Raw genomic sequence first — 22,620 nt, forward strand, 5'->3', positions numbered from 1 at the left:
TTGTGTAGTGTCTGTCTTTTTGTAATTGATGTGTTGTAATGGGTCTCTTAACTGCCACTACTCCTCCAAATTCCAGTCTCATAAATTTTGACTTATGAACTTTTCTTCAACTGAAAGTAACTTCAGTTCAAAATGCATGCAGAAGAACTGTACAACCTCCATTCAACTCAGCGCTGCAAGTCTGACAGCATCCAGTGTTTCTGAGATCTAGCACTTCTATGATCTAATTACACAATTGACATGTAGAAATTTAATGTGACAATATCTGAAGGGTGCATGATATACTACCTCTTCTTGACTCTATGTTTCTGTGTTTGAAAAATCAAATGCTTGTACAGGTAGTGCCCTGTTCATCACTGAAGGCAATGATGGGGCCATGGTGTGTAATGCCCTGTCCTAACACAAGGAGGTTCTGGCTGGGTATGCTGGGGACAGGACTGTAAGAAGGGGTGTGAAAGATGGATGTAAATACAAGAAATAGTTTAACAACAACACCAAAAACTCACAGAAAACATGGTGGTAATGGATGACAATGTTTAAAATGGTAGGATGGCTGGAGAGTTTGCGTGCAGTGTTTATGAATTGTTCTGACTTCCTAGTATTCCCTGCTTTGGAAAACATTGTTCACTGCAATCCTAGGTAGGCTTCATGACACTGTAATGGAGTGGAAATGACTGTGTTGGTAGCAATTCTTTTGGTGCTTATTTTAGTAACACTAATAAGTATTTCTCTGGCTTTCATGTGGGTGGCACATCATTAACATTAGCACAGATGAGGAAAAAATCCTTGAAGGTCATTCACAGATTTATCCTCTTTATACAACCTATGTTCTAATAGTAACTTTCTAAGGTTCGTGCAGTTTTAATCATATTTGAACAAGCATGTTTTAAATTCCACAAGAAAGAAGGATTTTGTGAATACTTTAATGATGAGCACAAGGAGGGTATGAAATTAGCTACAACACATAATACTATTTTTTTCCAAAAGGCTTTCATTGCTTTACATTTTTATGCAACTGGGACTGCTCTGTGTGGGCAGGTGTTTAAATGCACACAAGTGTGTTTCTGTCATGCCATTTCCAGATGATAAAGATGGAACTAGAGAGGATGTCCAAGTGCAGCTTTTGCTACAGATTTTTTCTTGATTTTTATTTTCTTTCCCTTGCTCATTATCTCACACAAACATATATTTTTTACACTTACTAAATTACATTTTATGTGAGCTTATTTTATTTGTGTGCATGTAGTAGAAGAGCCTTTCATCACAACTTTCTTGACACCTCAGAGTGAGGATGAATCAATGGATCACTTGCTACAAATTAGCTGTGATGACTGATACGGACAAGACTGCAAACACACAGGCAGCTCTGCTTTGGCCTTAGAATTTCTGTCTTAGAAAATAAACAAGGCTCACAATAGGTATCTCTGCCTGTGGAATAGTTTAGTTCATACATCTGGAGCCTTCAACATTTGATTTCAGTATCTGGACATGATATTGTCAGGCAGGAGAAGAAATGAAAAAAAGCTTATATAAAGAATAAAACTAATTTTTCTAAATAGGTAAGAGATGCAGCAAATTTACTTTATGAAACTGAGCCTAACTCTGCAGAGAGATACTGCTTTCCTGGGGCTGATGGCAGGATCAGACAAGGATCTCAGTCCCCTTGAGACACTGAAGTGATTCTTCCAGAATGGGTTTGAGTATTTGTATAAACTGCTTGTTCCTTCTGGGCTAATGCTCACACTAGTCAAAAACAATGAGTAAGAAGACCTTTGGAGTCAGAACATAGTTTTGAGAAAGTCTAAACATAGGAAGGCATTTAAGCATAGAAAATTTAAGTATATATGATATGGGGCTGCTCCTTGTTGCTTTAGGATTCACCACAGTGAAGTAACGTCTTAAAAACTCTCGTGACATGCTCAGCAGTAGCAAGGAGATTCTCCTTGTGCCATGGTTTGTCAAGAGCTTTAGCCTTCTGCCATGAAAAGTGCATGGGAGATGTATTGTGCTGCTCTGTATCTGTCTCCAAGTACTGAGTTGGCTGCAGATTTCATATGGGTGCAAATAAAATTAAGAATTATTGCCTTGAGAATGATTGAACAGTAACTTACTCATTTTGGTAAAATTCAGTTTCATAGCTTCAGAAGAGTGACTCTGTCATGTACCCACTACCTATGCAGGCTGGGAGCAAAGGTTGAATGAGCTACCTGTCTTCATGCTTATCTCTGCTGTGTGCTCAGTTGTGCGAACTGTTGCTGCTTGCCCTGTTGATACAAAGCCTATGATCTCAGCCCTTACCCTGGTCTAGAGGAAGGTGAGTGGAACACAGCTGCCTGCAATTTCCATTTCAGCCAGCCCATGTAGAGCTGCTGTATTTGTACTTTGGTTAGCATTGCTGATGCTGTGTGTTTTGATGAATCTCCGCTACAAGACTGGATAAACACAACAAAATCAGTAACAACCAGACGTCCTGCTTGCAAACCCTGTGGTATTGCTGTCTTGCTGTTAAACGTTAGCACACTTGTTTGAGAAAGAACTTTTGTTATGAAATTTGGCATCTGAAAAACTAAGTCTGTCTGTGCAATTTTGGTACGGAGGGATTTCATCTGTTCAGGTAATCTCCTAAGAAGACTTCTTGCATCTTTCCAGGGAGTTTTTATGACTTCATTGTGGAGACCTATTCAGGCATTACATACTATTTAAAAAAAAAAAAAATCCTTATTATTTAATCTTTCATTCCTACCTCTTCTGACAATGTGGCTATGTAAATGCTGTATGCTGAAAAGTCAATAATACACGTGCTTGCATAACCTGAACAGATTTTTGGATGAAGGAAGAAACTTCAGTCTCTGCTTCTTGCTAAGGGGAAGAAAGAACTTTTTATTTTGTACATTCTTATTTTGTAACTTTGTTAGATTTCTGCTAAACTCCTTGGGAAAGAGTATTTCCTCCTCCCCACCCCCCCCCCCCAAAAAAAAAAAAAAAAAAATTGCACAGGCAAACATTTTTTGTCTGAAATTAGTGTATATTTAACATTAGACATTTACCAGGGTAGGGCTGGACTGCAGATATTTTTTTCTCACTTTTTTTTTTTTTTTTTTTTTAAATAAGAATAACGCAACAGCTTCTACAGGAGCTCCTTAGCCCTGTATGAGGATAATTTTGTTTCAGCATTCTTCAGGGAAGAATGAAATCTGTTACTTTACAGCAAGCAAATGAGTGTACATAATATACCACATGACTGCTCAAGCTTGCAGGCAGCTAAGAAAACCTACTGCACATTCCTTTTCTGTGAGATATCCCTGGCTTGGATGCCTACACCCTGGGCATTCAAAGTTATGAAGGTGACTTCTATTTGGCTAGGACTCTGCCCACCGAGTTGACGTTATAGTTTCATTACCTGGTGCATGTCCTGATGCACCAGGTCTTGGTACAGACAACCTGAACTGCTTCTAACCTATGTCTGTTCTGAAATAGAAACAGTGCAGCTACATTTGTGGAATGCTTTGCTGAGCCTGGACTTATTCTGGGGATAGTACTGCAATATTCAGCTGCTCTGCTTCCAGAATCAGACCCTTATCTTTGTATTATTGTTGTCATTTATTGTTGTTAATTTATTGTCATTATGCAAAAATACAAGCCTGGAAGTGTACTGGCTTGATGATTGGTTTTATCACTGGATGAGCCATAGTCTTGCATACTTAATGCTCTCTGTGTGTGATGCAGAGTGTATAATTCAGGAGTGCAGGTGCCATTTACCTACTTAGACTCAATTTCATTTGTTTAGAGTAATGCACCACTAAATATTCCCATATACTTTCAAAGATGCAATAAACATCATGGCAATACTAGTAAATGTCATTAGCTCTTTGAATTAATAGAATTACTGTTGGCAGTCAACAGCAATAGATTAGAGTAATTCTCATCTACTACATTAGAGTAATTCTTGGCAGTGCGAACATAATGAATCTGAGGAATTTACAATCTGAAGAATTTATAATCATCCAACTAAAACCTAGAACATAAATGCTTAGCCTGTAATCACTTATCTTTTGTTGCTTTTCTAATTATTCTAGGCAGTATGAGTCTTTTTGTCAGAAAGTCTTATAATGTGTTTGAAGATTTCATTGGTTTTCGCGGATGCAGTTGATTGGTAAGTGAGATTTAAAAATCATTCTCAAAGCGAGACATTTTCCAGCTTTGTTTGCCTGAAATCATATTTTATTGGACAAATGATTATAAATTGTCATTATACGAATAATACTAAGTCATGCCAGCTTAAGTGAGCTATAATTATTAACGTAGCAATCCTATTCTATAGCTTCTGTAGAAGTTTCTTTTCAATAAAATAAAAAAATATGTCCCAAGCTTATCAAGTGCATAGTTTAATCAGCATTTTTCAGGGTTTCTTAGCTGTATTGATAAAAACAGCATCATCACAATGTTAGCTGTTAGCTTGACTACTATGTGAAACTTCAAAATGCTACAGATGCCAGCATTTTCATAGAATCATAGAATGGTTTTGGTTGGATGGGACATTTAAGATCATCTAGTTCCAACTGCTAGTGTCCTACTATAGGCAGGGATACCTCCCTCTAGACCAGGTTGCTCAAAGCCCAATCCAGCCTGACCTTGAATGCCTCCAGGGTGGGGGCATCCATAACCTTGCTGGGCAATGTGTTCCAGTTGTCATCACCCTCACAGTAAAGAACTCCTTCCTTATATCTAGTCTAAATCTACCCTCTTCCAGTTTAAAACCACTTCTCCTTGTCCTTTTGCTACATGCCCTAATAAAAAGTCCCTCTCCAGCTCTCCTGTAGGCCCCCTTCAGGTACTGGAAAGTCACCATAAAGTCCCATTGGAGCCTTCTCTTCTCCAAGCTGAAGAGCCCCAGATCTCAGCCTGTCCTCATAATTAAGTCCCTTATGTCCTCATAATTTTGTCTCTGTAATTCTTAAGAGAGTTACCAATTTCCCTGTTGATGTAACTCACTGGTATAAATGGAGTTATTGTTACATGGAGATGTTAAGTCCGACTGAGATCGTTCCCATTGGAATGGGATTGGGAATGAAGTTACAGTATTTCTGATTGGGAATATCTCTTTGCAGTTCCTACCTTCTATCTGAGCCAAAGTAACAAAAGTTACAAAAGCTATGACTGTAAAATGGTTGAGGAAAGAGCATGCTTTAATTCATCATCAATTTGTTCCAAATTTAAATAACCTTTAAATAGCCATACTGAAAAGAAAGTATAGAGTGGCTTTTCTACCTCACTCCCAAAAGGTATGGCATGACAGTGAGCAAGCACTCACTGACACCTTTTAACAAATTAGTTTAATTGTTGAAGAGGACCTTTATCATATTTTAATGACAGCTTTGGTCATCAAAGGAAACCTATTGGTCTCAGCTGAACAATTCACAATGAATGTGGAGAACTTGCACAGAGCTGTGATGAAGTGCTACACTGACCAATTTTGCCCTTCTCTGTCTACGTTATCCAGCCTTCCCTTTGTTTAATTCAGAAAGAATTTTTGTTTTGTTATGGCTTCCAGGACTTATTTAAGGATGGATGGTAAATGGGAAAGAAAGTCAAAAAAGTTTCTTACTGCAGTTCACCACAGAAGTAAATGATGCTACTGATTTGACAAATATTCCAAGTAGACTTGGAATATCCGATTTCCTTTTCTTGTTGTTCTGTAATTGGACTACAGCTACCTAAGTCTTGCAGGAAAGACAACACTCAGATGTGGAGGCTCCATAAACATTATATATATTTTCACCAATGTGTACAAATCCAGTAAATATTGTTAATTCTCTTAGCTTTATAATCAGTGGAAGAAAATGTGTACGGAAAAAATGCATCTTCATAGGAATTTCCTGTCATAAAACATACCTCTTAAACATTTTCCCCTAAATATCTGAACAATGAATTTTCAAGTCATTAGTAACTCATGTTATGAGTATTAAAAAAAGACTTCTCAATGACATGAAAATATTGCAAGCAAATCATAGTCACCTGACAAAACAGAAAAATAAAGAGGCAGAAATACATTGTACAGAGCAATAAACCATTCTGTGTGAGTCTACCTCTTAACAAAGAAAGCTCATTTAGGTAGCCTCACTTGAAAAATAAAATCAGATACCATAAAATCTCATAGTGATATTCCAGTATTTCAATAATAAATCTGTTGAATGTTGTCATAATTTATGTGTTGGAAAGCTCAGGTCTTTGGTAAAGGGAAATAATATAGCTGGATAAAACATAAATGCATCTCTACTGCTGATTTAGGAATTGAATTAGACTACCCAGAATCTAAGCTTCCTTTCTAATCCTTTTTCAGGGTAAAACAATACTCACTTTTTGAAGATCCCCAACATTACACATGATGTCCTTGATCCCTGTCCAGCACAGTTCCTTGTTTCACTTATTGTTTCTCTGCCTGACTCATCACATTCTTTAAGCTCTTGCCAATTAACTGTGACCAGCCATTCTTATTTCTTTATCTCTTTTGGGGATGATTATATCTTTTTCTTTTTTTTTTTTTTTTTTTCTTCCAAAGGTTGTATTGCTTGGGGAGCTCTATGCATTCAACTCCTGCTGCTCCCCTGCTGTTTATCATCTCTTCTATTTCCACAGTGACAAATAGCTTTTGTGGGACGCAAGGGATAGATTCATAGGTTTTGGACAATTTGTCAGCAAGAAATGTCAACTGGAGAATTTTCCAAAGAATCCCATATGTAAAAGAGCAAATAACATCCATTTCAAAACACAGGATGCCATGCTAAAGAAACAATAGTTGCCACCAACAGAGAAAGAGTGGCTTATAAAATCTGCAGGAGAGAACTTGGTTTGCTGCATTGCCTTATGTTTTCATTTACTTTTTAGCCCAGAGAGGGGAATTCTTTTTTTTTTTTTTTTTTTTGCCATGGAACACTATGGAGGGATATAGAAATTGAGATGTGATGTTTTGCTTACACTCACTGATTTTGTTTGTTTAAATCTTGTGTTCAAATATATAAACCAGTAAAGCAAAAAGTAAAATTCATACCACTCTGCTGATTATTTTATGCAGTTGTTGGTGTACTGCCTGGTTTTAAACAAGGAAAATTTGGCACTGTCTATTCACAAAACATTCTCCAGAGCAAGAAAAAATATCAGTGTTTCTGTTCCAAAGCTGAAACCTTTTGTTCACAGTCATGGTGTAGCACTCTCTAAAAGGCTGATTTTCGTCTTCTGGAAGACTTCTGTGAATTCTCCTTTTACTGTATCTATCACTCTAAAAGTAATGCTTCCTGTTTATTTTTACAGGAGCTACAACAGATTCAAAGAGCGTGATAGCACTGCTTGATAGAGTAAGTTCTCAGCTACGAAGCACCATTTTTCAACATAGTCACTATCATTAGCCAGCGATGAATGAGAGCCTGCATTCCATGATCATAAAAATCTGCACCGAAGAGGGTGACCCATTGTTTCACAGTTGCTGTAATGGCATCATTGCTATGCATATGTTGTTCACACAGTTAATCTTCTCATTAGCCTGAACAGATGAAAGTCAGAAGGTTCCAAATATGGAGTATGTGATGGGTGTGGTAAGGCAGTCCAGCCAAGATAAGAAATGTACTTCAGACTGGTATGGGGCCTGGTGATATTATGATGCAAGAGAAAGGTGGTCTTATTTTCTGGTCCTATTAATTAAGCCTTCAGCTTAGTTTTGATGTGATGGTCAGATCTGATGGCTTGTCCAGGTTTCAGGAAATCCATAAGTATCACAGTTTTCCTATTCCAAAAGACAGCACAAATCACTTTACTCATGAGTAGTGCTTCTTGAACTTTTTCTTCAGTGGGAAATTCACATCTTATCACTCCATGAACTGCTGTTTTGATTCTGTGGTGACAGCATCACCAATAACATGCAATCCAGGAAACTGTCACCTTCAGCCTCTTATTTGTTCAATAGGTCCTGACAAACCTGCATACAGTGTTCTTTCTACTCTTGTCTGAGCATGTGTGGGACTTGCCTCATGCAAACTTTGTGATATTCCACTATTATTCCAATGCACTGAAGCTGATATTCAGCTCTAGACACAGTTCTCTGATCATAATTCACTGACTTGTGCTGGTGAGCTGATGGAGATCCTTCTCATTTCATGGTGTGACAGCCATGCACGGGCGTCCGGAATGTAGCTTTCATATTGCTGTTGTTATTGCTGAAAGGCATCACCCACCAACTCAGTGCACTGATATCCACCATTTGATCTCCATAAACATCCAGAAAGCATCAGTGAAAGTCAGTGGGTGCCATTATTTCCTCTCGGAGGAATTCAGTGATACACATTCACTTCATACACACTTGCATGTCAGATACCATTTTTTCAGATTGCCCCTCTGCTGCCATCTGTCACACAGCAACAAAATGTAGCAGAACACTGGTGGGAAGGTTCAGCCTCTGTTACCATACCACCAACATCTGCCTCTGATGTCATGGGCCAACATAATAAAATAGGAGGCATTTATTTTGGAGCAGTGCTCATAACTTTTTTGTATTTAGTTTTTAATATTACATCCTCTGTTACATCAAATGAAAAATGTATTGAATTTTTAAAAATTTGACTGTACTAGAATTGAATACAATATACTGTCTGGTATTTGCATTTGACTCTGGAATGCTCTACATACTCATTAAAATATTATTTACATATTCTGTCTGCAGATCATTTTTTCAGTACATTTCACTGAGTATCTGATACTCTTTTATCATTGATTCTGTGAATGCAGATTTCAATATGACTGCCTGCGTACATCAAGACTACAAAGAAACTGAGAAATTGCACATGCCTGCTATCAAGGTATTAGAACAATTCTTGTTAAGGTAAGGAATGTATTTTTGCTTGATGTTTATATTGCACTTCAGAAAAACATACCTCCCACCCTCACAAAACCCAGAAATTCTGGAGATAATTGTTTTTCTTTTTTAAGCACTGTTGTCAATCTAGGTCTATGCTATGTCTTTTTGTCTAGGCCAAAGACTCATTCACCATTTGTTTTCCTCCCATTCAGCATCATTTTAAAATGCTATAATTTTATCCATGGAACGAGATATTAATGATGAAATTTAATTCAAAGTATCTCTACAGGCACAAACCAGTTTTATCAAACCCGTAACTAAAAACAAGCTGGGTATTTTCCTGCTCTCTGCCAGAAGTCCCTTTTCTCATTTGCCATGCAGGTGTTAGGTTTGCTCATATCCACGTCAATGAATAGGATACATGGTGAGTCCTTACACTGCTGCCCCATCATGCAAATCTTGTGGATCAGAACAAAAGCTACTGAGTATGAAAAATAACATGTATATAACTTTATGACTGTCTACTTGGCATATGCAATGAGAAACCCAAACCTGAGAAATATTAAAAACATGTGTTTACTTCTGCTCTTGTAACATATTTTCACTCAGACTTGCACACAAATTCATCTGTGGCACTGATGTGGAAAGTCATATAAAAGTTGCCTATCTACTAGCAGTCATGCTGTGGAAAATATACTGCCTCCCAAGGAATTTGTTTGTTTCATGTCTGTAATAAACCCGAGACTAAATGGTCAAAACACTTTATCTCCAGAATTTGGTTCAAATCTTAACTCAGCCCCAGAACTCAGAAATGTGATGAGAAATAATTTATGCCAGCAAAGCATCTTTTGTAATACAGCATCTTGACCCGGTTTGTTTGTAAGTCTTTTCACAGAAGAATTTAATGTAAATCACTTACTGTTCTTCTCTTAACTCAGTTACAATCACAAAATCTGTTATCTATGGGGTGTACCAATGTTTCTGCAAATAATCTCTGTGGCAAATTAATCTTCTCATGGGCGCACCTGTGGGATGATACAACCAGAAGGTTGACTGAGTGAGGGATGTTGTATTAATATAAATATTATAGCTTCTGCCTTTGTGAACAGCTGTAAATGTGTTGCTCCTAGCACAGACATAATTTACTCAAGAGACCAAAGGGCTGAAATTACTGAAATTGCAATGTAGAGTTGCTAAGGATTATGTTTGAGAAAGCACACCAGGCATGGATGTGACAGAGAACCCAGTGAGTAAGTGGCCATTTGAGAAAAGAGAACAGCAGATCAGGAAAGACTTTTTCAACTTTCAAGACTCGCATTTTGCATGAAAGCTCTACCACAAATACCCAAAGGAAAAATCTTTTCCAGAGAAGGGAAGTTTTGCTCGTGCTTGTAATTGCCCTGGTAAATACATGTGAAACTGTGGTTTTTTTTTTTTGTTTTTTTTTTTCTCTATTGCTTCTTCCTCCCCAAACACTATTCTTGCAATTTTTGCAAAAATGGTGAGACCATCAGGGATACACGTAAAAAATTTCCCAACCTCTTTAATGATCAGCAGAGCCCTCTGCTGTTGGATGTTGTTGTAATGTCCCAAAAACCAAGTAAATCTTAAATTCAATGAAATTAAATAGCCTATTCACAAATGAGCCATGACTGTTGCTTATCTGCTGTTACAAGAAACAGGCAGCTAGTGATGTAAATGAGTAAATAGAAAAAACTGTTAATTCTGTATTTTGACATGCATTGTTCTTTTTACAAATGAGTATAATTATTGCCTTCTCCTAGGAGGTGAATCCATTCTGCAAACTATGTTCATAAAAGAAATATGTAAACTAAACAAATAATGAATACACAGTGTTCCCAGGCTAGCCCAGAATCAGGTGTGTTCATTTTTGAAAACTAATGCTGATGAAGCATATATGATGTTATGAGGTATTCAGTAACTTCCTTTTGTTCTTGCAGTCATACTGTTCATCTGGAAACATGGCACTGTTTGCATCTGGTACAGGGCAAAGTCTACTGTGCTGACTCAAGTTGAATTCACAGTTGCCTCTTGATATATCACAATATGTCATTCAGTAATCCCACTGAGGAAAATGTAATTACCATGCAACATCTTGCGCTATCTTGGGGTTTCTCACTAGGTAAGTAAAAAATAAAGTTCTGTCGGTACTGCAGAAATAGTGTTTTGGAGATGCTGGAGCAGACCAGCTGGGTCATAAGCCATGATGCTTCACTGAAATTACTGGTCACAGAGGGTAGGTTCTTTTTTAGCTGCAGGCTGTGTATCTCTTCTTTCCATCTGAGCGTACAGAAACTTGTCCACTGTCCAAGTAAGCTCTTACCCAATGAGTTTAATTCTCATAGTATCCATGTGAGACAGGAATTGTAACAGAGGAGAAACTAAGGGCCAGAGGAGTTGCTCTGTGTCCACAGCAGTGGACAAAGAAGTCTGAGTAAGGATCTGAAATTGGCTTATGGTTCCACTGTAGACATCATCCTCAGCCTGTTGTCTTTTTTTCTATAATGTGATATTTAACTATTGATGGCACTGCTCTCCTGCTGAACAGAGTGAAATGTAAGGCTTCTGCACTGCATTCTAAGATGCATACTGTTCTAGCTAGCTGAATTACTATCTTTTCCTCTGGAACTGTGACATCCTCTGATAGCTTTGCTCCACTGTTACAGTGACGGTCATGCTCGTTGGGATGGAAAAGAATTAATTCCCACATACTTCTCCAAATTGTGGACTTATCCTAATTAATTTATTTAAACACAGATAAATAAAAAATCACTAATCTCTACCAAGAATGGAAGAGACTCTCACTTGTGACTTTTAAAGCTTGTAAATCATGCTTATGTGGTAATGTAGTTGTGGAAATGAATGATGAAAGAAAAGACCATAAAATCATAAAATAGTTAAGCCCACCCAGTTCTACCCTCTTCCCCCCTGCACCCTGCAGCTCAGGCTGCCCAGGGCTCCATTCAGCCTGGCCTTGAGCACCTCCAGTTCTCTGGGCAGCTTGTGCCATAGCCTCACCACACACATAGCAAAGAATTTCTTCCTGCAGTCTAATCTAAATATCTCCTCTTTTAGTTTAAAACCATTACCTCTTGTCTTGTCGCTACACTCCATGATAAATAGTCCCTCTCCAGCTTTCCCATAGGCCCCCTTTAAGTACTGAAAGGCCACCATAAGACCTCCCTGTAGTCTTCTCTTCTTGATCCCATCTCAAGGATGAGACACTCTAGAATGAATTAAATTTTTATATTTGTATTTGAAATTGTCTCAATGAACTGATAATTTTATGCAGTGCACAAATTTCCTCTCAGAGCATCTCTCTCTCTCTCTCTTTCTCTCTCTCTGATAGACCATGCTGTGCTGGTGAGAAGAGCTAGAATAACTACTGTAAGCTGAATGGTTCCTGTTTAATAACCATACTGCTATTTAGTAGTTGTTCTTACACTGTATTTTTCTGACTTACGCTGGTAACTGTAATGCTCTCCTTTTTGTTTACTCCAAATTTCTGCTAGGAATAATGAAAAGGAAATAACATGGTATTCCTTGAGATCTCAATAATATATGCTATTGGTGAGCTTCTGGAAAACAAAACCATTTCTCTTGGCAGTGCGAGCTGAATTTCTATGCAGGATTCATTTCAAATTGCTACTGCAGTGGCACCATATTTGCTTCCTATTAGTGTAATAATCCACAAAGCATTTAACAAGCTATGAAGTCTGTTATTGCAGATTTGGATCCCAGCATGTTATTGATGTTTTGAAAGCTTTTTTTTTTGAAAGCTTTTTTTTTTTTTTTTTTTTTAAATCAGTCCTGGTGCAGTGGATAAAATAAATCCTGAATTTATAGGTGGCTGCTAATCCCATGTTTCACTCCTTTCCATAGGAAGCTAGTGACAAAGCTCCACTGCCTGTGAGATGCAATATATTATATTTATGTAGCCTTTGAACCTCATCTATATCCTCTCCTTGGCTGGTGTATTGGTATTCAGGATGAATGGTTTACAAGCAAATTGATCAAAGAAAGGATAAATCAGCATGGAAGAACACAGGGAAAGGTTCTTATTCCAGGCTTATTCTCTCATAAAAAAAAAGTAATGACACAGAAAATTATAACAAAACAAAGGTTTAAAAACTGCTGACTGGAGAGCTTGAGTGCTCATACAAAGTGCTGAAGAAACTGATAAGCTGGTAAAATTAACATGTGCTTGCTTCTACTGGTTAAGAAATTTTACTCGTGAGCAGTTTCACTGAGACCAATGGGGCTATCAGCATCTAGTCTTTCTGGATGGGAGCAGTCTCCTCAATGCTGCCTAGGAGCTCCTGAGATATTTCAGCATGAACGCATCCACCTGCAGCTGTCTGGTACTTGTTTTATTTCAGCTGTGCTTAAAAGGCTCTTCTGATTAAAAACATGCTGGGGAAATAACTGCACTCTTCTTTTAATATGATTAAGATCCTGAACAATATTTAGACGCCATCTATCTGTTTCAGCAGTTTTAACTGCTGTCTCTTCAGTTCATTCTATAGATAATTAAAAAAGACTCGACTGAAATTCTTCATCTCAGCCAAATGGATTGATGAATTTTAATGGAGAACGCTTATTCCAGTCTTTAATTAAGTTTGGCAGTCTGAAATCTTTGCTTTGAAACTATGTATTCTATTGTAGGAATTTAAAACCTTACAATTCTATCTTGCTAAGTGATAATGCAGCTTTCTGGAAGCTGTCTTTTTGTTTTAGATTCCATTTTACTTGTTCATGACCTAACCCAAACAATCAAGCATTTTCCCTAGCAGAAAATATAGCAAACCTCAGTGTGACAGCACTGCAGTTTTGAAAGGACGCTGTCAGCCGTGATAGGCAACAAGTCTAATCTACCTTCTCCATCTCCAGCATAAGAAAATCTTAATACAGAAATATTGCTTAGAAAAAAGGGGAAATGGTTTTAAGTTGAGAGAGGGAAGATTTAGGTTGGATGTCGGGAGGAAGTTCTTTACTATGAGAGTGGTTAGGTGCTGGAACAGGCTGCCCAGAGAGGTTTTGGATACCCCATCCCCAGAGGTGTTCAAGGCCAGACTGGATGGGGTCCTGGGCAGCCTGGTCTGGCATTAAATGGGGAGGTTGGTGGCCCTGTATGTGGCAGGGGGGTTGGAGATTCATGATCCTTGGGGTCCCTTCCAACCCGGGGCCATTCTGTGATTATCTGGTACTATTCTCCTAGATTATTCAGTGATTGCTGCTACAAATTTCGTAGAGAACATATTTACAACAGTTTTGCCTTTGGGGTAGAAACTATTTCATTTTAATATACTTTCTGGAGTGCTGTTAGAATTACGGATAGTATTTCATGTGAGGGAAGAGGAACTCCACAAGCCCAAATATGCACTCCTTTTAGCTCCAGAATTCTTCATCTAGAAAGAAGAAAAGGAGTCTTAAAGAGTATTCAAGTATAAAACCTTTCTGGTAGCCACCTTGGACTCCGGTATCAACTGAGAATCCTTTAGCTGGTTTCTGAGGTTTCGCTACGCTTCAAAACACAGCATACTTTAATATATGGAATGAGACATCCCAGAGATCTCTTCCCAGCAGCTGCTGTTTGGAATACAGCATTCCATAAAGCATATCAGCTGGGGATGCTGCTGAATGACAGAAATCTTCAGGCTTAATTCTATAACTTCAGACGTTGTTCCAGACTACCTGGCATCTTGCAAACAGGAACAAGTCTTTTTTTGGTGGTAGCTTTGGAGCATGTTCCTGTTCCTTTCCTGAAGCTGGGAATCTTTTCACACCTCAGGGAGAAGTGATGGTGTGATTATTTCCTCTCCTGGCTCCACAGCTTTACTTCCAAATGTTACTTGAACAGCAGTTAGAAGAGAATGTATGAGAACAGCCTAGAAGAATTACAGAAAACACTTCAGGCAATAGAGTAAAAAGTAAATCTGATTTTAAAAAAACCCACTAAGTTCTGCAGTCATTTGAAATGCGCCCCTTCAATCTCCTTATGAAGGCAGATGCTTACTTTGGAAGCTTCTGTTATTCTCTTCTTTCAGATTTCTCAGAATCAGAATAAAAAAGGCAATGAAAATAAAGAAAATAAAGATACAAACTTTTAATTAAGCTCTCCGTTCTACCTACCTACACATTCATTTAAAGAAACAACAGGTTCCTGGGAGGACTTTGAATTTTATGGAGACGTTTTTTCTTTTTAGAGAAATGATAATTACAGGAAACAGATCCTTTGTGTGAGTTGTTGGCAATTCAATTACTAAAATATCATTTATGACCCTGGATGTCCTCAGCGTGTTTGTGCTACTGAACTGTGAGGTTTGTGGAGGCACACAGACCCCAAGCAAGAAGATTTCATGGGCATGCTGTTTGATGCAGATGCACAAAACATCTGGAGAAAACATTGTGACCTTCAGTTATGGGATGAGAAAATCCATCTCGTTACAAGCCTCCCATTGCTATAAGATTAACTGTAGATTTTAGGAATGAGACCTGGAAGGAGAAGTGTTTTGGGGAATGATTAAGGAAATGTGTGGCCCTTTTCTTTGCAGCTATTTCTGGCAGTTTGTCATAGTAATAGCAGCATGTTTCAGTTCTATTTATTTATTTATTTTTGCCTCCAGGTTCAACAGAAATGAGGAGGCAAGATGCAGCTTATAAAAAAATGTTGTTAAAATTCAATAGACCAGCTAGATAGTTTTCTATCATTTGTAATCTTGTGCTGCATACTTGGAATGTGCTTTAAACAAATGGGAAGTGTGAATACTATCTGTTCTATTCAGAAATGTAGGTGTTGCAGGGTTTATAATATCTGCCTCCACAGACATATCAGGATACCATGTGGTGTCAGGTGTAAAATCTGGACTACAAGCTGAAGTACATAGGTCAGAACTGAGCTTATCGACCCTTGAGAAAAGCTAGGTAGTGAGGGTAAGCCACCTGCTGTGTCCAGAGAGAAGCAATTGAGAAAGCTGGAAGAACTGCCTGTGGGCAACTGTGATTTTAACATCAGATAAGAGAGTCATATTTTCTATGAAGGGCATTCACAGCTAGTTCATTTAAACCTTGAAGTAAGGAAACTTGTGAAGTATTGTGCCTGTCAAGCTAAAAAAAAGGATTTGGTGTATTGCTTGTATTAACCTTGAAGTTGTTCTCAGTTTAGTTTGATTTTAAAAACAAATTAAGATCATAGAATGGCTTCGGTTGGAAGGGACCACTTTCTGAGTCATATGTTTGACCTTTCTGGGTCATATAAAGCAACACTTAAGTTATCACTTTATCCTTTTTGTGTACTTGTTAATTTTGTTGAAGTATCACTTAGTTCTGTATTCAAATGAAAAACAACCCAACAAGACATCCAATAACAGTGACCTCGCTGCTTAACCTCAAGATGTTGATTTCTACATTCACTCCATGTTTCACTGTTAACATAATTACTTACATTTGAAGCAGACAGTGATGAAATGATCTGACCTTTATATATTATTACTTGGCTAGTATTTCCTTATTTGCTGGAAAAAATAAAATCAGTTGCTGAACATTCTTATTAATATTCATTTGAAGTCCTTTGCATGTCCTTCATGCTATAACTAGAAAGTAATTGTCCCTTCTTCTGCACTGCAGCCCAGAAGTTTCCATAAAGAGTTGTTGAGTTTTATGTCATTTTTAAAAATCAATGTAATCTCTATGAATATTGTCTGACGGATGTATTTATATTGAGGATTTGCATTTATTATCATTGCAACTAGCCTGACTGCTTCTGTTGCCTTCCTGGCTGAGCTGAAGAAGTTGATTTTTCAGTTCTCCACGTACCAAACTTGAGATTCAAATAAAGGAGATTTTGCTGCTGTGAAGGAAGGGATGTATGGAAATGGGATTCATGACATCTATTTTGGTATGAAATTGCCTAGAAGAGAGCTGGTTTTTTAGTCTGACATTTACAGCAGCCAATATCCTGCTTTCTCAGATACTTAACCTAGCCAGCGAGAAGGGACAAGACAATGTGTGAAACTTCAGGCAGTCAATAAACACAGCTTAAGAGTCCCTTAGCCTGAAATAAGTGCCTTAACATAACCTGCAAGGATACACAGAAGTTGGTCGATAGCTGGGGTCTAGTGTACAAATGCTGGCCTGACAGGGGTAATGGGCAAACTTAGAGTGGTTCTAAGCCTTACTCAGCTTGAGGGCTTAAACACCAGCCCCTTGGAAGGAAGGCTGAAATGGGGTCCTGGACTGTGGACAGGGTTGTGGTATATTTCTCTTGAATATTACTCTAGTCTTCTCTTGATTTCGCTTCACTAATACAAAACATGATTTTATCCTGAACTAAATAATGAGAATTTACTGAAATGTGGTAACATGTAGATATATGTAATAGTCTAAAAACATACAGCAAAAATTGAAACTCCAATTCCAAACTGTTATTTGTTTTTAATAATTTTGTATATCTGGAACCAAAAAACACAGTTTCTGTAAGATTCAGTAGGTAACTACTGAGAGAGAAGTACCTTGTACCATTTAGAGGTTCAGCCCTCAAATAATAGGAAGCACTTCTATTATTCCAAGCTCTGGAGGCATCTGTGTGGTTGCCTTTCATCTATAGGCAAATTTGAAAACATTTGCCTATATATATATGCATATATTGACAAGTTAGTCTTGTGTGATAGCCCCAGATCTTGGAATTAAGCGCTTTATTTCTTTTCTGTATATACTCATTTCTGTCTTTTTTTGGAGTGAATTGTGTTGTTGCATTGGTGATAAACACTGAACAGCAAGCAAACTTGTGAAGATCTCAAAAGAACTAAAGTACATCAACACTGCTATGTGGAAAATGATTCTGCGAAAGTTCAAACTGAAAAAGCATGCAACCTTCCAGAATGATCCATGCTGAAGATAAAGATGACCCTTGCTATAGGTCATGGTGTCACAGGAGTTTGTTTTTCAGTTTTCCACACTTGCAGAACTGTTCACTACCCAAATTGAACAAAGTATGGTGACCTGAATGCACTAAATTAGTTGAGCCTTCAGACTGATTATAAACTTTCAAAGGAGCGGATGTGGCATGTCAGAAAGTGCATTGATCTTGGATTTCATTTGCAGCGTAAACTAGTGTTTCAACAGCAGATCTGGGAGCAGCCCTGAAGCACTACATTGCTTCCAGGAAAAGTAAGGTAAACATAGTAGAAAAAGATATCTGACAACATGAGCAGTGGAGCTTTTGTGCTGTGAGAGGCACTTTGTTCCTCAAATCTATCACAGTGATGGGGTCATGATATGGATCTGCTCTATGCCACAGACATAACTTCCTCATTCAGCATAAGTCAAGGTATCAAAAATGCACCACAAGATAAATTCCACATAAAGTCCAGTTTCTTACATATAATTATAAAAGCAGGAAAGATAAAAGAATATGAGAGGGTGGTATCACATGAAATGAATGGAAAAAAAAATGATATAGTTGGCATATTAGATTATCAGTTTCCCAAAAGGATGTAAAAATGAGTGGTTTAAACTAAGTTATTTCTGGGTCATATGTTTTCCAACAGGTATGTTAACAGTACATGAGACAGACTTCTCAAGGAGAAAGCATGGGAAGAATATTGGGTGTGGAGAAGGTAAAGAATTATATCTCTCATGTCAAAGAACAATGAAACATTCTTTTCCCTCTTCTTGTTCAGAAATAAAACCTGCAATCTGGTATCACACAAACCAATATCAAATCAGTATGGTGGGTTAAGTATAGAGTTTCCCAAAATGAACTAATGTATTTTTTTGCATCTCTCTCGACTTCTCTATAAAAGGTTCTTTTTCAAGTGCACTGGTTTTCAAAGCACATACAGCTACTTTTTCACTATGATAAAGGTTTGACCACCTGCTCAGTAGAAAAAATATTTTAGAGAGAAAATAGTCATGTATTGTGTGTGATGTTTGTTTGTTTGTTTGTTTTTTTCCAGCTACTTCTCAACTATTTTCTAGTAGATAGAGCAATATGACATTTGATTTGCTGTGTGCCCTGGATCTTGAAGGTAGTTACTGTGAATCATGCTGCGTACGTTCATTCTTGCTGTGCATCTCTTGTTAATAGCATAAAGGTATCATGATAAACCAGGCAATGCATATCACAGAAACTTAATAGATTCAGTAATAGCAGGGTTTCTTAATGAAATCACTATATTCATGTAAATCTCTAGAATTCTTCTAAGAGAACTCTGTCATGGATGAAAATTAGGTGAACTGTTATTAATTGAAACAAAGCGAAGGATCACTTTATACCTTTGGAAGCAAATGCTTTGTAAATCCCAATTATTGTAGCAAGGATGGGAAAATCTGATGGAAAGAGATTAAAACTTATTTTATATTTGGAAATAAGTGGCTTTTGAACAGAGTATTGGTCATTAGGACTTTTACATCCTACTTCTCCTGCTTGTGTCATGTAAGACAATTCAGTAGAATATTTCATAATAGTTTAGCATATTTAGAAAAGATGCTACAGGTAGACAAGCTGCCTGATTGAGCAGTTATTACTATTGGTTTTCACAGAATTCACAATAGTTCTGTTGTCTGTATTTCAACTTTTCACCCTATGACTAGATTTACTCATACATACAAATCTGCCTGTTGACTTGGCAGACAGCCTACAGCCAAGACAAATTCTCGTCTAACTCACTGAAGAGGTACAGAGATAAAGATAACTCTTATCTAAGCACTGGAACTGGAATAGGAAGTTTAACCTGCCATGCGTACCAGGATTTGGAACAGCTGCTTCTGACACTCTGAAAATTAAGTTTTACACGACTGAGGAGAGCCCAGGCGTGTGACAACTGCCCCGCTACTCCTATGTGAGACTGATTGAACAGAATGGTCTTTTGGCCATACTGAGGAATGGTTGTTTTCTTCCACTGGGAAAGATGTGGCATTTTATGTAATGAAAATATTTTGATTTTTTTTTACCCATCTTAGTCAAGCTGCCCCTCTTAGCAGTCAAAGAATACATCCAGCATACAACTTTCCATAATTAAAAAACAAATTACACTTTCCCAGGGGCTGTGCAAGGGCTGGAAGGGAGAAGAGAGGTGTACGTTGAACCCTTCAGAGCTAAGCAGAAATGCTGTGAGCCAGTGCTATGCGATTATTACCCCTTGACGCTGCTACTGGAAACTGTCAGATCTACTCCCCTTTGAATTAACGGGATTTGAGGTGTTGACACTTGACTTTTCTGAGCAGGTATTTTGGTGATGGTGTTGGCAGTGTTTGGTTATCCCAGAGTACACCATTTTGCAGAAGCAGTGATTCTGTTACAGAATGGGAGAAACAGTTTCGAGTTTGTTAGTTCTTTGACTGTTTGGACCTAAAGAAAATCAACTCCCTGCTTCCTCTGCTTCATCTGAACAGCCCCTACCATGACCACCCCCAGAGTACAAAGTAGCAACAGGAACTCCAAGAGCTGATACCTCTATCATGCTCTCTTTATGTTCTGCAGAGTCCAGTTTGCTCCATGCAAAGTGACCAGACTCCTCCCTCCAGATTCTGTTAGGTTTATCAACAAATCTAGCAGTGACAAGTAGGAGCCCTGTATGTAGAGCATGAAGAGAAAAACCATCTCTCTTCAGCAATTTTCTGTGACAACTGTTAACTTTAATATATGAAGCAAACACGTGAGAAAATTATTTTGAACAGACATATATTACATTTTTCTTCCTACACCCCCCCTCCCCCCCCTTTTTTTTTTGGGTGTGAAATAAACTGATGATCAGAATGGAAACATCAGAATGGAAACATAAGGTTTTAAGCTTCTTTTAGCTAAAAAGAGGAAAAAAAGCATCTTAGATTTTCATGAGACCGAACATAAGAAAAGAGAGAGAGCAAAATGCTTGCAGTGCCTTTCTGTAAAATGTTCAAAATTGTAATTGATGATTTTTCAGTTTCTTCTGGAAAAAGACTACTGAACGAGGCAACCACTGTACGTAGTTTTGCTCTCCAAGCCTGCATCTCTAGTAATAGTCCTTTCAGCAGCAGAGTTGAAATCAATTGACACCCATTTCACAACTGTAGCTTGGGGACTTCTCTAATTTTAGATAGCTGGATGAGGGACATGGTTGTGCATTTAATCTACAACAGTTTTCTACGAGAAAGGTTGTTTTTGCAGAAGCTTCATATTGTTTACTTTTTGCTGCTTTTATTCGGTGCCATTTTACATTAAAAAAGCAAATACACGCAAAAACAAACCGATCTATCCCTGTGCTGCTACAGCCAGGGCAACCCCAACGTTTCTGAACTCAACTGCTGACCGCGTGAAGAACCACCGCGAGCAGAACCCAGACCTGCTGCAGGCATTTCGAACACAGCGAGCGCTTACGGAGTGCTGGCTTAAGCATGCAGACATTACGCCAACAGCGCAAACAGATTTTCCTAGCAACCCCGACGTGCTCGGCTATTGTGCTGCATGTGCTCTCCCTTGCGGTAGGCAGCCCCGAATCCGGGCTGGCTCTCGGCAGTCCCGACGCCGCTGCAGGCGGCCGCGCGGCATTCATGCTGTCGGCGGAGAGCGGACGCGAAGCTGCCGCGGCGCTGCGACGCGGCCGGCAGGCGGCGCCATAACGCGGGGGGCTCGGCGCCCCACGACCCCGTCCCGCCGCTACTCACCATGTTGACTTCCGACACCACGTCGATGCTGGCGATTTCGATCCGCATGCCCACGTCGACGGGCGGACCTGCGCGGGGGGGAGGAAGGGGAGGAAGCGGGAGCCGGTGTTAGGCGGAGATCCGCCGGGCATCGGGCCGGGGAGCTAGAAGTGCGGGCGCCTCACCTCCGAAGTCAGGCCTGAGGCGGATATCGTAGCCGTGCAGCAGCTTATCCACCGTCTCCTTCACGTAGGACATGTTGCTGGGCTCATCGGCGCTGCGGGAAGGAGCAGAGCCAAGTCAGGGAGGCGGCCGCCGCCCCGCGCCCCTCCCCGGCCCGGCAGCGCTCACCTGCGCGCCGCGCACCCCACGGCCAGCACCAAGGACAGCGACAGCGCCCACGGGCCGCCCCGCCTCGCCGCTCTCATCCCGGCCCCGGCCGCGCCTACGCCTCTCGGGGGCCGACTGCAAGTTGGAACGGAGCGGAGCGGAGCAACAATTGCCGGCAGCGCAACGCATGCGCCGAGCGGAGCGCCGTGGGCACCGGTATCCTTGTCAGCCCGCATAACCGCAGGTGCCATTAGTGCTGTCGTTCGGCCGTGAGGGCTGTCACAATGAACGCACCTTTCTTTTCTTCCTCTTTTAATCACCTCCTAGCTCAAGTCAATGGAACTTCGGCGTTGCTGTTGTGAATTCTTAATGTTTTCTAGTCATGATTATTGTATGCTGTAGTTGTGCTAGTGATCAGGTGCGATTGGTGCTGCTGGGCATACAGTACTCAACGTGTATTAAAAGTTTGAAAACATGGTCCTGATAAAGTTACCTGGTTTCTTTTAAACACTAAATTGGGGTTTTCCATGGGACTGGAGTTCCTTTGGTCTTCTCGATGCTTTGCAGCGTTCTGTCTTCTACATAATTCTAACTTTGCCAAAAGCTGTGTGGCGATCAGCTACACCTGCACTAAAAGGAGACCTGCTCTGTCTGGCCTGCTAAAATCTGTCATAAGGTGTGAGCGCAGGGGATTATCCTGTGTAAATTCTCATTTCTGTATGGTTTAAGGCAACTGTACTTCAGAGAGCTGTTCTGCTGGTAGCCTGTCAGTGTGAAGTCTGTTTCTGAAGCTCCTTTTG

The 22,620-nt window shown here is 39.3% G+C and overlaps 1 protein-coding gene and 1 long non-coding RNA gene across 3 annotated transcripts in view; one reads left to right on the plus strand and one right to left on the minus strand.

Annotated features, from left to right (window-relative positions):
- LOC149918239 (uncharacterized) overlaps positions 1-19,179 on the plus strand; it is a 52,989-nt gene extending 33,810 nt beyond the window's left edge. Inside the window, exons 2-8 of one of the 2 annotated variants that reach the window (XR_016466177.1) lie at positions 2,181-2,314; positions 4,077-4,153; positions 7,309-7,352; positions 8,776-8,869; positions 10,807-10,988; positions 18,415-18,483; positions 18,823-19,179. This is a non-coding gene — a long non-coding RNA (uncharacterized LOC149918239). The remainder of the gene's footprint in view (positions 1-2,180; positions 2,315-4,076; positions 4,154-7,308; positions 7,353-8,775; positions 8,870-10,806; positions 10,989-18,414; positions 18,484-18,822) is intronic. The other variant, XR_016466178.1, reaches the window with a different exon arrangement.
- The window catches only part of GABRB1 (gamma-aminobutyric acid type A receptor subunit beta1), a 93,680-nt gene extending 71,635 nt beyond the window's left edge, over positions 1-22,045 (minus strand). Inside the window, exons 1-3 of the mRNA XM_031588543.2 lie at positions 21,842-22,045; positions 21,676-21,767; positions 21,512-21,579 (exon numbers count right to left, since the gene is read on the minus strand). Of these exons, the coding sequence (XP_031444403.2) occupies positions 21,512-21,579; positions 21,676-21,767; positions 21,842-21,918 (237 nt within the window). The 5' untranslated portion in view covers positions 21,919-22,045. The remainder of the gene's footprint in view (positions 1-21,511; positions 21,580-21,675; positions 21,768-21,841) is intronic.
- Between the last annotated feature and the right edge of the window lie 575 nt (positions 22,046-22,620).

This window comes from Phasianus colchicus, chromosome 4 (assembly GCF_987193195.1).
Source record: "Phasianus colchicus chromosome 4, bPhaCol1.hap1.1, whole genome shotgun sequence".
Taxonomy (NCBI): Eukaryota; Metazoa; Chordata; class Aves; order Galliformes; family Phasianidae; genus Phasianus; species Phasianus colchicus.